The sequence below is a fragment of the Ictidomys tridecemlineatus genome, chromosome 7 (genome assembly GCF_052094955.1).
Source record: "Ictidomys tridecemlineatus isolate mIctTri1 chromosome 7, mIctTri1.hap1, whole genome shotgun sequence".
Lineage (NCBI taxonomy): Eukaryota > Metazoa > Chordata > Mammalia > Rodentia > Sciuridae > Ictidomys > Ictidomys tridecemlineatus.
Genome location: NC_135483.1, coordinates 114,968,994 through 114,986,779, shown reverse-complemented (window position 1 = coordinate 114,986,779; position 17,786 = coordinate 114,968,994). Strand labels below are relative to the sequence as shown.

Here is a 17,786-nt window from a genome sequence, read left to right as displayed (position 1 = left end):
CCGACAGGAAGATAAATTCATCTTGACACAGGAGTAAGAAAATTTTAGTAATGAAGGTCAAATGTTTCACATTCAGATTTTTACAAGAGTCAGTCAAGTAAAATACGAGTTGGGCCTGTAAAATATACTTCACTTTGCCCCTTGCTGCAAGACTGCCACAACATAAGCATGAAAAACAAACATATATTTTATGCTTTTGTTTTGTCATCTCTCTATTTTTTTTTCATGCTTTTGTTTTGTTGCTCATAAACAAAGACACACAAACACACAAATACAAAACATGGAGGCAGAATGTCTCTTATCTGGACATTCTCTGTGTGTATAGATGACATTCCCAGGCCCTGGCTTTGATGATACACAAATTATGTGACAAATTATGTGAAGAAAAGCAGTGGGAAATATGATATTGACAATTTAGATATATGCAAAATCACAAAGATTTGGATATTTATGCCACAAGGGTGGCACAAGTGGAAGAGTGATGGTCATCAGCTGAGACAGGTGAGTTCTAGGAAATTCAACCAGGACATGTATTTAACCTATTGCAGCCCTCCTAAGAAAGCATAGCTGAATTTCAGATGCATGATGACTTTTAACATTTAATTATCAATGTGTGCCAGTTTCATTATAAAGTAGATTTAAAGCACCTATTTAATCTACCCATGATAATTATATAGATGGTATCGATAGTTATGTATGGAGACAGTCCCATTAAGTATGAGATCAAAGTATACTCTCCCCATAAAATATTTTTTCTACTGATTACTTTATCATTCTCAAAAACCAATTCCTCAACCAAATCTGTTTTTTTTTATATTTAATTTACGTCAAACTTGACAATATTGCATGAAAGTCTATGGGATAATTTTTGAAGATCTCTCTCTTAAATTTGTCCACTTAAAAACAGTTTTTAAAGACAATAAGATAGTTTCTTCTTTTTATGCTACTTTCCGTAGGACAGATTATTTGCTGGGAAGATATGTTCTCCTCAACTCAACTAACTTTTGCCTAATCTTGTTGCCTAAATAATTTAGTGAAAGAACTAGAGTGTGAAGAATTCTACTGGAGAAATCTCTCATATTTTATTGTGAAATATTTTTCCCATTTAAGATCATTTGGAATTTCCTTTTGATTGCTATGACATAGAGCCTCCTTTTCCATTCTTAAAGAAGTAAGTGAAAAAAATCAGATGAGTTGTAGGAAATTCAACCATCATACATCAAATGATGTATACATTTCATATTGAAACACTTTCAATTTTTCAGCTTAACATAGACTTAGCCTTCCTTGGTTTGTTAAGAGGTGTGAAAACTGGAATATTAGAGAAAATATCCTGGCCCTTAAGGAACTAATTTTTTTTAATAAAATACTCATCATTTACAGAAACTCTATATGTAATATCTCCTTTGGGAGATACTGAAATTAGATGTTATGAAGCTTGATAAAGAGAAACAGTTATCCTTGATAGCACTGAAGAGAGTGGTTGCAAAATCACAAATTCTGATTGACAACTAAGTGGCTTGATTTTCCCATATCTGTAATCCTAAAACAACATCTGGATTCCAGGTTTCTCTTCCATGGAGAATTAATAATTCTTTCTCCCATGGTTCATTTAATCAAATCTTAAGTAAAACACCTGCTGAAAACTTCTTAGCAATAGCTTCAAAAACTTAGGTTCTTGGGGACTGAGCCTCACTAACATATTTCAGGTTATTGATGTTTGGCTCCTGCATGGATGAGTTCAAGGCCATGGGTAATTTATTATACATCTTCTCTTTTCTTTTTTTGGAATACTAGAGATTGAATCAAGAGATATTCTGTCATTAAGTTACATCCTCATCCCTTTTTTCTTGTTATTTTGAGACAGGGTCTTCCTTTTATTTTCCTTGCTGATAAGACTCCTGCAAATATGGTGAACATTCTTAAGATCCATTGGACGTTCTATAAGAAATGTAGTAAATGTCAATGCCATAAAGTGACACAGTACAAGAAGGGCAAGAATTATCTGTACGCACGAGGGAAAAATGGCATATGACAGGAAACAGAGTGGCAAAAGGCTAAACTACAAAGAAGGTTGTATTGAGGCTTGACTGTGTTGAGCCTAACTGCAGATCTAAGAGAATACTGGCTATTAAGAGATACAAGCATTTGGAACTGGGAGAAGATAAGAGGAGAAAAGGCCAAGTGATTCAGTTTTAAACTTCATTGTTACGTTATGCTAATAAAATGTTGAGGTTATCTTCACTTAAAAAAAAAAAGAGGGTCTCACTAAATTGCTGAGGCTTGTCTCCAATTTACAATCTCCTGCCTCAGCCTCCTAAATAGTTGAAGTTGGGATTATAGCTATGTGCCACGGAGCAGTTTGTTGCTAAATTGCTTGGGTTGAACTCAATATTGTGATTTTCCTACCTCAACCTCTGGAGTCTCAGGGATTACATTCATGTGACATCATGCCCAGCAAGGTTAATTTATTATGAGTAGAAATCCATAAACCATGCCAATTCTTACTATATTTACATACAGTTGTGTTTGATAAAAATTTTTCCTAGCCAATTCTTTGCTCACATGGATATCATATGCCAATATTTTTGATACTCTTCTATAAAAATAGCTCATGAGAGTTCACTCCTTATTTTTAGACCTGGAAAGATAATAGCCAAGCTTTCTGTCAAAAGTTTGATCAGTCATTTATTTATCTCCTAGAAGAATTTCAAAAATTATATTTTCCTTTAAGTAGATGGTTCATTGAGGCTAATGTTTGTATGTGAAGGTTATATGAATATTACCTGGGTGTCTTTGACTTTACTAAAATACCTTATTAATCATGTCTTCATTTATATTCTGCTGCTGCCTTTTTTATTTTTCTTTAAGAGAGATTTGCTGACCGCAAATTCTTGGGATCAAGTGATCCTCCTTCTTTAGCTATCCAAGTGGCTAGAACAAGAGGTACATGTCACTGTACCCAGTACTTTATTAATTTTTTTTCAGACTGATTGGGCCATGACTGTGATTACTATTCATTAATAATTTAAATAGCTGAGCCAGGTGCAGTGGCACATACCTATAATCCCAGTAACTCAGCCACTGAGGCAGGAAGATTGCAAGTTTGAGGCTAGCGTCAGCAACTTAGCAAGACCCTGTCTCAAAGGGGGAAAAAAATACTTGGGATATAGCTCAGAGGCAAAACACCTGTGGATTCAATCCCCAGTGCCATAATATAAATAAATAAATAAATAAATAAATAAATAAATACAGATTGTGGTTGAGTCTAACTGATGTTTGCACTCAAATAGAAAGTGCCACAAGAACCAGTTAGAAACCATGAGATCCTGCGGCTGCACAAATGGGAAACATTGTGCCTTATCAAGCCCAAATATTTTTTCAACCCCTTTTTCCTAGTCCTTCTCTCCTATGGGGCTATAAATGTGAACTCTTTCTTCACCCATGTTCTTTTTTAGCTGCCACTTCAGAAGGCAGTGAGTCACAAGAAGGAATCTGCTAGGTTTTTCTGGGAAAGCTTTAGCACTTCAGATGAAAGGGACAGATGAAGCGGCTGCACTGATACTTCTCCCTTCTTCCTTCTCTTTTCCTTAAATAGAAATGGGATGTCTGGATTTGGGACAACCCCACCTTAGGACTGTCATGTGAAAAGTGTGAGAAAACTGAAGAGAACTCTGGAGATGCCAGTCAGACTATAGCCTCAAGTCTTGTGTGATTAGAAAAGGAATCTCTGCTTTTTGGTTGATTTTGCTGGGATGTTGTTTACTGCCGCTGAAATGCTTCCCACCTGATTCAGGAAGATGAAGGGAAAGACAGACTCTAAGAGTGAAATTAAAAAGTCATTGGTTGAAAGATTAATGACAGGAGAGATGAGATGAATGGTAGTATAAAACAGTAGGAACATTTTGTGGGAGACAAATCTATTTGAACCAAGCTGATCTCCAGGTGCATATAGGATAGGACATCCAGGTGTAGCAGGTACATGAGCATGGGTGACAGTTTTCTGCTTTAAGAGTAGCCTAGAGCTTTCTTGCAGTAGTAGTAGTAGTTGAGTTGATGAGTAGTGGTTAAATCATTAGGGATAGGAAGGCAAAGATCAATGAGGTGTATCTACATTCAGATGGTATAGAAAAGAGGTGTTTTGTACTCTATATTTGCATACTGAATTTGAGGTAGATGCTATCTCAGATTAGTATTTTTAAAAATAGAGACTCAGAAAAGTCAAGAAACTTGACTTTATCATATAACAATTAAATGACCTAGCCAGGATTTAAACATTAGACAGTGTGATGATGCCGAAATCCATGGCCTTTCTTCTCTTTCTGTCTCATATCTAGGAAGTTTAATAACATGTGCATGTATATATACTAAGGATCAGGGACTGGTGATTATTTGCATAACATTTTAAAATGTGATGTTTTTTATTGGCCTCCCTTTATTTGGGTGCTTAACATTTAATATCTAAATTAAAAATACATTATCTTTATATCTTTTGTACTGCACCACTTTCACAGTTATCCATCAAACCAGTTGGAAGTCGTGGTTGGGGATTCCTAGAGACTGCTGATAACAGTGCTAAATTTCTTTTCATTAGTTCCACTCATTAGCTTCAATAACTGAATATATTAACTAGACTTCACATATGTATGAATCCCATAACTTATTAATGTCCAGAATAAAATTCCATTGTCATCTTTTTAAATACATGCTGAATCAAATAGAATTCTTACTTTAGAATTTTAAATGTAAATTGTGAGCATTGAATTTTACTCCCTTTATTTATTTATTTATTTATTTTGTTAGGGAGATAAACACCAGAAGCACTCTGGGCAAACACTTATTTACAAAAAAGACACAATTTAGAAGTGGTCAAATATTTAAGTTTAATGTAGTAATGTATAAGAAAATAAAAACATTCTTGAGATTCTTAGAAATTAAATGGCCTTCCTAAGTACCTTGAGTGAATACTCAATTTCTTGATAAAGTTTGATCCTACATTTCTCCATCTTTATGTATCTAGGGTTAAGTGAGAACCAATTTATATTTAGGATGAATTACAGAATAGCAAAGTAGCAAGGCAGAGTTTCTATCAGTCCTCACATGGAGTTACAAGGCTGGGTGTTTGCTCTGCTTCCTGCTGTCTGAGCAGCTGAATTCCAGGGACATCACCTGTGGGGAGCTTGCCTGTGCTGCTCACTAGAAGCAGACCTCAGACAGCAGCTGTTCCTAAGTGAAGGAGACCACAGACATGCAAAACTGGCTTTTTAAATAGAGACATCTAAAGCAAAAAAAGAACAGAGTGCATTTTAAAAAATTTATACAAGCCTTACTCTTTTTTAAAGAAAAAACTTCCTTATAATAAATTCACAGTGCCAGAAACCAAGGTACTTCACTAGAAGTGCAGGTGGAGGAATGGTTGGGTGAGCTGGAAGGAGAAAATAATGCACATACCTTTGCTTGTCCAGCTTTTGTAATGGCAGGCATATCGAAGAGCTGTCCAGTGTAAAAATGCAGCCCGCTGAACAGGATCACTGCAATAGAGTCTCCTTCCTTCTCAATTACTTCAAGAATATCCTCCATCCTTAATATTTCTTCTCCCTAAGTCAAGTTAGGTATAAGTTACATAATATTGACAATAATACTCTTATCACATATTTATAATTTCACCATGAGCTGTCTCACCATAAGAAAAATTAAAGGTGAAAATTTTCCACTGCATTAATGCTCTTCAAAACCTGGATAAAGAGCAGAATTTGAACTTTTTTTCTATAAGAAATGACAATTTAAAAAGAAATTATAATAAAATATAAGTTTTTTTTTAAAAAAAAGTGCAAGTCATTACAAAAGTATACTTGCTTATTTGTTCTTCAAGTTTTAGGTTAATCTTTACTATTTGTATACCTATTGGTTGTTTTCTCATCACACCCATCCAATAAAACACCCCAAAGTGCAATTCCATTGAATATCATATAGCAAGAGAAATCTGTTGGAAATTAATATTGCATTTGTCAATATACTATTTTTCCCCAAAAGCATCACTTGCATATCTTTCATCTGAATAGTACCTAATATTTCTAACTTAAGAGTAAAATATTCTCCAAGTAGAAAGACACTGATCCAAACATAAAGAAAAACAATTTACAAATAATTAGTATATCACCCTATAACTAATGATGATTACTTAGTAAAAAATTTGAATAAATCTATATTTAGACTTGTAAACAACTTGAGCTGAAAGAAATCAGTTCAATACTTGTAGCCTAACAATTGTGATATACACCAAGTTTTTATCAATTTTGTGCAGTGCTAAATTTGACTTCTTTTAAAGTGAATGTAGACTAATTACATTAATATTGGAGGAAAACTCATTAATAAAATTTTCTTTATTTTATTTTATTTTTATTGGTTGATTATACTAAGGATTAAACCGAGAGGCACTTAACCATCGAGCCACATCCCCAGCCATATTTGTACTTTATTTTGAGACAGAGTCCTGCTAAGTTGCTGAGGCTGGCTTTGAACTCATGATCTTTCTGCCTCAGTTTCCTGAGATGCTGGGATTTTATAGGCATGTGCCACTGTGCTAACTCCTTCCATTTATTTTTAAGTTTTTATAATTATTACTATTTGTCAAATGTCTTACCTGTTAAGTGTGTGTGTGCGTGTGTGTGTAATATACTCTACTACAAGAAGACTGGAATCTCTAAAAAATGGGAATATGATAGATATTGAAATCTCTGAATTAAATGAAATGTACTTATATGCTATAAAGCATTTCAGTAGTTATTAGAAAAAAATCTAAGTTATATAAAAATTTGGTAATTCAAACTCTTTATTCTTTTTTAATATTTATTTTTTAGCTATAGGTGGACACAGTATTTTTATTTTATTTTTATGTGGTGCTGAGGATCAAACCCAGTGCCTCACTAATGCAAGACAAGCGCTGTTTCTCTGAGCTACAACCCCAGCCTGGAAACTCTTTATTCTTTAAAAAATCAAACAAGGTTTAACCACCACAATTTTAAGAAGAAAGAGTAATGGAAAGTACTATATAAATTAGTTCATGAGTTATTTCTTTAAAGAAGCATTAATAAGTAAATAAGAAAAACTGTTTTCCATGATAAGACATGTCCCTCATTCATGCTAAGTTGTTATCATCTAGTAATGCTAAAAGATGAGTCCCAAGATTACAATTAACTCATAAGACTTCAAAATGCTGGTCACTTTCAACTAAAACCTCTGATAGTGACTCTATCATTTATGCAAGAAATAAGCAATTCATGTAGGATGTGTGAAATAGATATCCTCTCAGTGGTGCAAGAACTTTTCATTCCATTAATTTACTGCATGTTGGCAAGTAGAAGAGAAGAGAGCAGGTCTTTAATTTCTTCACAGTAATTATGGGCTGAAAGAAGTAATTGTTCAAACATTGGCTTAATAGCCTGGGAGCATCATATGTGAAATCTATAATTTATTCTGTGTGACTTTCTTGGCGCCAAATTATAGAAGCTGCAGGGGTTTATGTGTCAAATGTGTACAACTTGGCCTTACACTTCTCTTAAGGTAAAATACATGAGAATTTAGACCTTGAAGATATGGTTAAGTTGTATCAAATGTATCTTTTGTTATCTGTTTGAATATAAAGGAGTCTCAGACAGATAAATAACTTTAGTAAAATCACACACCTACTAAGTTGGAGAGGTGGGATTCTACTGGGTATGTCAGGCTGTAAAAGCCAAGATTTTCCAAGTATACCTCATCCTTTCTCCTTTGTTCAAAGACAATGGACAATATTTGATACTTAGATTATTAAGGGCCAGGAAAGATAATCACTATTTAAATTCAACAAATACCACTGGTCTTTTACCTGATTTTAATGGCACTCAAGGGCAATAAAATTTAAAATTAAAAAGATACACCCAATTTATCATCTTCATCCCATTTCCTTGTATACTCTGTAGACTCCAGTAACATAAATAGAAGATTGTTTGCTTACCAGATGGGTAGCCCGTGAAATATAAAAATAAATACAATTCTTGAGTTATTCACTATTTTAAACAAAATGAGCTGACAGTAAGAGAAGTATGAGTCTTTTGTACTTTCTTGAAAGTTCCATTACAGTAATGAAGATAATAAACTTTTGAGGAAAATGGATAAAAAAAATCAATAGTGAATAGAAGCATGATGAATATTTATTTCTTTCTCATATACCTCTCGTGGCTTTATCATCCGCATACTTCTTTCAACATTAAGTCCGTGAAGTTGAAGCTGTGACTCTATAGCATACTGGAAAAAGAAGTTATTTATTAAATCAAGCCCAAAGCATAGAAGGACATTAACATAACAACTTGGAAAACAAATAATAAAATATCAATGAAAATATTATTATATGAAATCCAAAGTCAAGGTTTAAAGTGAATAACTCATACATCAGAGAAAAACTGCTTAATCTGATTTAAATAGGAATCCGAACACTCTGAGATACTACAAATTATAGCCCAATGGAAATGTAGGGGTGATTTAGACTTCTGGAGTTAGGAGAGATTTTGCTAATCTAAATCACAATCAGAATCTGCAGAAAACCAATGTGAGCAGTATGCACTTTCTTCAGGTGTATGGAGGATACAAAAATGGCTTAACCTAGCATGAGTAAGTTAGTGAAAGGAAAGAACAATAGGAATTGACTTTACTGAGAATATAAGATATGACTGGGAACAAACAATTGCACGGAGCATGATTTTTCTCAAGATATTAGAGTTTGATTCTTTCAGTAAGGAAATGGCTATTAATTCTGACATAATTACATGCCCTAAAATTATGATATGTGCACTATAGTTAACAGTCATAATATAATGCAGAAATCAAGTTTCTCTAATACTAAAATTGAAATATGCCATGTACCTTTTTCTGTGGATGTGTCTGGAACAATCAAATTTTATCAACCAAATTGCTGATAAGATATACTACATGACATTTTAGTGAACCATGAGAAATATTTTAAATTTTTATTAGTTTTTTAAAATAATAAGGCATGAAAAATTATGCTATTCTGCTGTGAAAAGGTAGGGGCAAATGCAGGTTTAAATTGCAATTTTATATGGCCAAAGGGTTAAGCAGTGGGGTTTGTATTGATTTGATCTTATAACATAAAAAGGCAACAAGAATTAATAAAAAATTTATAACCACACTTCATTTAGACCAGCGGTTTGTTCAGTGTCTTTTTAAAAAGCTAATAAATCAATGTTCCTATTCAATCCTTCCCTCCCTTAACACATGTTTTACTTGAACAAAAGAAATAAATCTACAATCTATAAAAAATTCTTAAATCAAAAGCATTTGAAAGATCTCTTTAGTGTAAGTTATTCAGAAAAGACTAGTGAATAAACATTCAAGTCAGGCAAATGATGTCCCTCTAGGAAGAGTAGAAAGAACATAAATGTAATTTGAAGAAATCCTTACATGATCAGAAGGGAAGGCTTTGGCTTCTAGAAGAATTTTATGCCGTTTTGGTGTAGGCTTGAAAAATGATAACTGCAATGAAATGGATTTATTGAGAAAGCATTAATATACAATTTCTGCATTTGTTCAGTTGATACCACACTTTCATTTTAGAATCTTGAAAATTTAAAGGCATTAATTAATTATACATCTAAGATATCTGTCAGGGGTAGCTTTTCAATTAGCCCTGTTTCCAATGAATTATGAAAAGGAAGAAGATATCAGTTCATTATGTTTATCAATGGAATAGCAAATTCAGGGGGAAATGTAAATCAGATAAAAACAAATTCCCAAAGTATACTTAAATGTTAGTTGAAAAATTATCTTCCCAAAGTATTTATTAGTAAATTCTCTAGTATCAGACTGAAACATCATGTTCTCTGTGTGTTTTATTTACAATGACTTATCTCGCACTACCAATTTTGTTTCCAATACATCACCTTTCCAATGTTATTTTATGGCATTTATTTTAGGTCCAACTAAAACTACTTCAGCTTTAACATGAAACAATTGTCTTTCTTAGAGGCACTAGCACAAAGTACTCATTTGGCCAGGGGGCCCTTTCATTTCTCCACATAGTTCTTAGATAATGAGATTGACAATAATAACGAGATTGACAGCTGCTGTTAATTATTGGCCCAGGTGCTAAATAAGTTCTTACATATCACATTCAAACCTTGTGCAGATCTATGAGGTAGGTATTATTGGCATTTTTAGAAAGAAGAACTTTAAAACTTACAGATGATGAAAATTTTGTCCAATCTCAAATAGACATTAAATAACATACCTGGGAGTCAAAATGAGTTATGCCTGAACTTGCAGGTATATTTTCAAATCATACTAAAAAAAGTGAAGTCAATTTTTTTCAAAGCATCAATTACAATAGACACTACATACCAAATTCAGAATACATCTGACATTCTGAGATGAAATTATTTATTAAATATTTAACATGTAAGAAGTACTTTAAATACAGTAGCTCATTTAAGGTACTATATTTCTTTTCAGCAGTTTACTTTCTGTGTTTCAGGTGTTTTTAAGCTTCTCCTCAACCATTGCTATACAAATGTATACTGATCCATAATCTCTCTCTGCTAAAGATCTGCATACTAGATAATGTCTTTCTGAAAAACTCAGTGCTTTGCTGGTAACTATACATCTTTGCTTTGTGTTCTTGCAAGCAGTGTTTCTTTTCATCCACTATGACTCTTTTTTTAATGTTCTGAGCTAAGAACTCTTCATTATTCTGAATTTCTTTGTAAGAGTCAACTTTTCCATGATTATGTAGAAACCATTATGTCATGGGCCAGCATTTCCTGGTAAAAATGAACATAACCTCACAACATATTTTTAAATAAGCAAACCATCAGAATCTCATGAATTAAAGATAGAAATACATCAGATCCCATAAATGAATGTATTCTAAACATTGGTGGGAAAAGAAACTTACAAGTAGGAGATGTAAATTAACGGTCAAAGCATTCATTAGGGCTATTTCTTTCTCCTTAGCTCCTGCAAAATAAACATATCAAAATCTAGTTTCTTTATTATAAGTTCCAAAGATGCATGAAAGTTAAACAAGGTAGGAGGATTTCTTCGCTTCCTCCCTCTTACTGATTTTAGAGATAAGGACACATTTGATGTATCATCATAAAGAAATGGAAGTTACCCACATGACTCATTTTATCAAATGATATCTAGAGTCACAAACATATAACTAGCTAAAAAATTGTATTCCTTTTTGAAGTTGTAAGTAGCAAAAAGAAATAATGAACCATTTTATTTTGCTTGAAAAAAAGGATTTATCCTACTATCAGTGAGTTTGAAAAATTTCCAAAGAGAACATGTATTTTGTCATGCATATATCTTCAAAAGGAATCTAAAAAGATAAAGGTCAATCACATTTTAAAACTTGGTTGCTTCCAATATCAAATTAAAATGTACCTTTAATAAAAGAAGACTACCTTGCCAAACATATTTCCTTGCTATTATATTGAGATAGGTAATAATTAACAAGACAAAAAAAGCTACATAGCAAAATACAATAGCATAAATGGTTTTGGGATCTATTCACATGCACTAAGATATAGGTAATATAGATATATATTTTCCAATGAGAAAGCATGCAAAGATATCATATTCACTACATAATCATAGTCTGATCTAATTCCTTTTAGTGAGGCCTCTAGCAGTAGAAAGAGACTCAGAGACAGAGAATACAATAGTCACTTAAGAATTCAGAGTGCAACAACAGTAATGATGCCATCATTGTTCTGAGTTCTTATGGTGTCTCTTAAAGGTAATTATACTTGTGTAACAGGAATGATGTTTTCTTACCAACACTAAGAAAAATAGGCAATGTACCTTAATGTTTATAAGGCTGCACTAGATGTTAAGGAAACACAATTCACATTTTATATCCAAAGACATATTTTTGATAGAGTTCCATTTAAAAATAATAGACAGTAAATGGAATAATAAATCAATTAGATAGATTCCAGGATAAGGTTAGTCAAGGAGAGGCCATTGGAAATATGTAGTCAATTTAGGAATTTATGATTTAGCATAACCATTTAAGGAAGGGATCATCTTCACCTCGTCAAGGAAACATTCCTATCCTATTTCCACACTTATTTTTCCCTTTGATACTACAAGGTGGTGAACAAGTGGTAGGAATTAAAAGGTGCTTCCCTGGTCATCGCAAGGTGAATAATGTCTGAAATCAAGGCAATGAGAATAGTCTCCTTTTACATCCCCGGCACTAAATAAAATCCTGCCCCACAAGGCATACTAGATGGACACAATAAGCTCACATTGCTTGAAGTGGCATATGCCTTTCCTACAGTAAGAAAATTTCTTTGAAGTGTGGTCAAAAACCAAAATTCTGACAGCTTTATTATAGCTGATTCTTCATATTATGGTATGAATTCTTACTGCTATTTCTGAAACAAAATATTATCTAAGATGTCTAATCTGGTTACATTCTTGAATTCCTATTAGTTCTTTATACACATTTGTTTGAAACCATTTATTAAACAACAAAAATAGCAGGGATAATGGAAATAGGAAAGAAAGCAATTTTAGTTTTCTTGCTACTGTGGCCAAAAGAAAATTTTAGGACTCCATTACTTGGTGGGTGGTGGGAGGCAGAAGAGTATAGGGTGGAGGAAAGTGGTTCAGGACATCCTACCAAGAAGCAGAGCACACCAAATATATATCCCGCCAAGACGTGTCCCCAGTGATCTATGTCCTCCAGCCACAAATTACCAGCCTATAGTCACACTCTGTCAACATTCCTATCAGGGAATTAACACACTAGTTAAATTTCTCATAACCTAATAATTGTACCTCTATGATGTCTTTTATTGTCTCTCACATAAACCTTTGGGGGACACCTCATATCTAAAACATAACAGGAAGAAAAATCAGGGAAAAAGAGAACAGAATTAGTATAAGAAGGATTTGAAATGGGAAGAAGAAAATATGTTGGTTATCACAAGATCAAAACCAAACCCTCATCATTATACAAAATACATGTATGAAGATGTGAGAAAAAAAAAAAGAATAGTGTCACCTTAGATTGGGTAGAAAGAGGAGATGGGAGGGGAGGGAAGAGGATGAAGGGGAAAGACATTATTATTGCTGTGTGTATATACGTGGCTGCATGACCAATGTGATTCTGCAACCTGTACACTGAGAAAATGAGAAATTATATCCCATATGATGATTCAAAACAAACAAACAAACAAACAAAACAAAACAACAATAACAACAACAAAACCCAGAAAAGGCAGTAAGTGGGAGTGGTGAGATTTTCTACTGAAGTTCAATCTTTGAAGCTCAAACATTATGTTGTGATTAGAATTATAGACTCCTGGGAAGTTTTGGCTCTCTGAAAAATAGAATGTTCACTTTAGATCACCTAAAATTTTTCTGGGATGAGAATATGGTAAATCTATGTGCATGCCCACCTCCAGATGTGTGGGGCTAAATAAATCTAGAGTGACATTTGGCATCCCTCATCTTGCTTTTGATGTCATGCTCACATTTGAATCAATTCTTTTTCAGTACTCCCTCACTGAAGTTAATAATTTGTTTGCCTATGCAGAAAAAAAATCACAATTTAGACCACTTTAAATTAAATTCAGCACTTCAAAAAATGCTGTGTTTAGTTACTACTGAACTTTGTTCAAGGATAGGATCAATCTGCTTGACATGTGTGCATGAACACACAGGTATATCTAAGAGTGATGCTAATAATACAGTTTCAAACCTTAACAAAAATGTTTATTACAAATGTAACCTAAAAGCACAACACACACACACACACACACAAAAAAAAAAACCATTCTTAACATCAAAGCACCACTGATTGAACTGATTTTGGGTTTATTTTCAAAAGAAAATTTACCTAATTGACCTATTTCTTTGGGTTCAAATTGTACTTCTAAAAACACTGTTCTTCTAAGAAATTTCAATATCATCAGCATTCCATAAGAAAATAAACCTTTATTAAAAGTAAACTACAATTCTTTCAAGTTGGTTTTCTTTGTTCCTTCTCTTTTTCTTAAGAGCCTAATTTGAATTAATGTGGTAGCATCAAGAACTACAAGTATTTAGAGGCAAAATTTTAAAAAGCTCCCAGAAAGCTTAATAGGATTTGAAAGGATCTTCATTTTAGGAGATCATCTATGATTCACTGCAATAAATGTCAAGATCTGAATCACTTCGTCTGAGATGGGGATGAGCCATGGCTTTCACTCAAAGAATGCTTTCCTGCTTATTTATTTATTGAAGATTGCTTTTTGCTTTTTCAGAAGATAAAGCTTAGTTCAATCCAAACACTGCCTTCTTTCGTTGAAGGCTGGCAAGCTGATAATTACAGAGCCCTTACTCTGTGCCAACACTTCTAAATACATGACTTGCACTGTGAACTGAAGTCCTCTGAGGAGCTGCATCTATAAGTAAAGATCTTGCAGACCAGTTGTTATTTAATCTTGGCTGATTAGAACATTGAGATTGTGGAGAGATGGGGTACTATAGGTTGAAAGACAAAATTATCTTGTGCTGTCATAGCCACTTGAATAGCCATGTGCCTAAGTTTGGTATCTGACCTGACATTTTCATAACTATCAGATGAGCTTCTCAGAATATATTGCTAAGCTTAGCAGACCTGTAGCTTCCACTAAACTTAAAGTTAAGTATGCTATAAAACCTATACCTGTGATTTCCCCATCTTGCTGTAGTCTTCCTCCTAGACAGTCGGTTCCACCAATAAAATTGGTAAATATATTTATTTAAGACTTTTTATTTTTTTTGCTCTCTGACTATAAAAGCTTATCTGTCCTCTTCCATGTATATGAAAACATGCCAATCAGTGTCACTTGAATCAATATTCCTGTGATATGGTCACTCATATTTGACTCAAGTTAAAATATTTTCTTGTATCCATTAAAGCAGAGTCATTATTTTTTGTCAATAGTATTATCTCATACTATCCTCAAGGCAAACTGATGAGATATATACTTTGATATTTCTATTTTCATTGATGAGAAAACTGACATCCAAAGAGAAAAACTAACTTTCCCAAAGTTTTGCAGAATTTTTTTTTTTTTTGGCTCAGAATTACTTTTGGAAACATTGCTTACAAGATACTCTTTATAAGTCAAATATAGGAGATCCAAACTCATAATAAACTTCCTGTGTGTCTTTCTAATAGTAGTATAATTTCAAATCTTTTGCAAAGTAAGATAACAAAGCTCCAAGTTGCTTATTGTTTGATAAGAGGGTTCATTTGTGGTCTCATAACCACCATACCATATTCTGTATATTTTATTAAGCAGATGCAAGTGTTATTTTGAATTTGTCACATTTATAATTAGGCTGTCAAATAATTTAAAACTTTATTTTTCAAGTAGCAAATTTCTGTGGCCTGTAGAGATGACTAATGTATGGCAGAGGATCTATAACTGCTGGGGTAGAGCTTCCAGGGATTACTGAATTTCTGAGGGTCAACCACAAAATACATAAAGAAATTTATGGTCACATTACAACATTTTTATAAGTTGAAATGCATGTATCTAGCTCTTTGTGATTTTTTAATGTACCCAGGGAGAAGTAGGCTTGATAATAATACTAATAATATTCTTCAGCAATTCTATTTCTAGCATCTTGATAATATGACATTAATTATAATGGAAAGTTATTCAATGTTTTGTGGAATTGTTGGCTCTATGTAAAATGTTTTATTAATAGTTTTTCTTCACATTCAAAATCAAAATTCTTTTCTATGTCTATGAATAAATATGGTTGTTCACTTTCTTTTTCTTCTCAATACTCTATTAATTTGTACACATAATAATTTTTATTATTATCTTGCTCCTTCTTTTTGAGAAATTTTTGGTAAAAAAAAAGACTATGGTTTTAAGAACCTGAAATATTCAATCATTACCCAAATTATACAATGTATCTGTCCATGACAGAGTTAGATTACCTAGCAAGTAGGAAAAAATACATTTGACTTTTGCTATAGCTTACTATTGCAATATTATTTTATTTTATGACTTAAATTTTTACATTTACTTCCAAAGAAATTTCCAAAGAAGTTTCTTGCATTACACAATGCAAGGCAGAGTGAGAACAAATAGTAATTTAGGACTGGAGTGGGACTTAGTCATAGAGTTCTTACCATGCATGCCATGGCCCTGATTTCTATCCCCAGCACCACATTAATGAGAGAGAGAGAGAGAGAGAGAGAGAGAGAGAGAGAGAGAGAGAGAGAGAGAGAGACAGAGAGAGAGAGAGAGAGAGAGAGAGAGAGAGAGAGAGAGAGAGAGAGAGAGAGAGACAGAGAGAGAGAGAGAGAGAGAGAGAGAGAGAGAGAGAGAGAGAGAAGCCAGTGTAATGGCTGCACACTTATAATCCCAGTGACTCAAGAGGCTGAAGCAGGAAGATTGCAAGTTTGAGATCAGTCTGGGTATTTTAGCATGGCCCTATCTCAAAAATAAAAAAGGGCTGTATTTTAGCTTGGTGATAGACCATCCCTGGGTTTAAACTCCAGGACCACCTCCCCCCCACCAAAAAAAAAAAAAAAAAAAAAAACTAAACAAAGGAAGTATGATATGTGTAGATGAGAAATTGAAAGCTACTAAATGTTTTTCTTAATTCAAACTTGATCAAATTTTTCTGAAAACTTTCCATTCCTAGAAACTAAAGCAAGAGAGGAGACTGCATGTATTATCAACAACAAAAAAGGAATACACTGTTAAATAAACTTACAGGAAGCTATTGTTTTGGACAAAGCTTCTGTTCTGAGCCCCAAAATATCAAGCTAAAAATAAAAATGGAGTCACTTATGCTAATGTTCCAAGACACCAAGTGAAACTAAGCAGCTTATCTGATCTGAGAAATCAGGATTAAACAGAGAGCCCAAAATCCCAAACTGGCCACTTTCGATTGGCATGACAATGAAGTGCCCTTTGCCTTTATCCTTTCACAAGAAAAAAGTTAGCTACTTTAAAGTAAGCTGGCATTAACCAATCAGTCTGTCTATAGTCCCTGCCTTTCAAGGAAAGTAACTTTGACAGGAACAATTAATTTTGTTTCTTACTCCTGCTTTCTTCAAACTTCTATCTGTAAAACCCAATTCTTCTGTTTAACTCATTGTAACACTTATATTATTTTATGAAAGTATTACTCAAATCTAGAATTAAAAAATTAAAATTTAAAGAATTTAAAGGAATTTCTAAAAATGTAGATTAAGATCTTTAAATTATAATTTTGTTCACATACATACACGCACATATACACAAACAAACATATGTTCTTATTAAAGCAAGCAGCGAATTACTTTTTTAATTTGACTTAAAGAATATTTCTTTAATATATACAGTTTTAGAAGTAAAGAGATAAATAATTACTGATATTTGGGAGATAAATAATTACTGATATTTTAAAAAGTCAAGTTTAAAAATATTGCTTAAATTCACTTTTATACAATAACAACAAAACAACAGTGATATTTTCCCTCATAAGCTATAGGGAAGAAAATAGGTATTTAACAACAAAATCATTAACCAAAAAGAACCTGTATTCACTGAAAATATTTTATATAAAACGTAAGAATGCATTTGTCATATAACATTTGAGGTTTTGGAAGTTACATATGTAGATATTTAAAATATATTTCATTAAGTTTTATGTATACAAGGCAGATATTGTACATTTCAAGAAACAATTATTTCTTTTATGTCCTTTATTATATTTTGGAGCCAAATAATCTTTCATTT

General features: G+C 33.0%; 1 protein-coding gene and 1 pseudogene across 2 annotated transcripts in view; one reads left to right on the top strand and one right to left on the bottom strand.

Moving 5' to 3' along the window:
* The window catches only part of Kynu (kynureninase), a 169,308-nt gene that overhangs the window by 50,381 nt on the left and 101,141 nt on the right, over positions 1–17,786 (bottom strand). For both annotated transcript variants that reach the window (XM_013358843.3, XM_040294268.2), the window contains exons 5-8: positions 10,949–11,010; positions 9,460–9,531; positions 8,212–8,286; positions 5,452–5,598 (exon numbers count right to left, since the gene is read on the bottom strand). In XM_013358843.3, coding sequence (XP_013214297.1) covers positions 5,452–5,598; positions 8,212–8,286; positions 9,460–9,531; positions 10,949–11,010 — 356 coding nt within the window. The remainder of the gene's footprint in view (positions 1–5,451; positions 5,599–8,211; positions 8,287–9,459; positions 9,532–10,948; positions 11,011–17,786) is intronic.
* On the top strand, positions 1,910–2,199 carry LOC106144909 (large ribosomal subunit protein eL42-like; annotated as a pseudogene).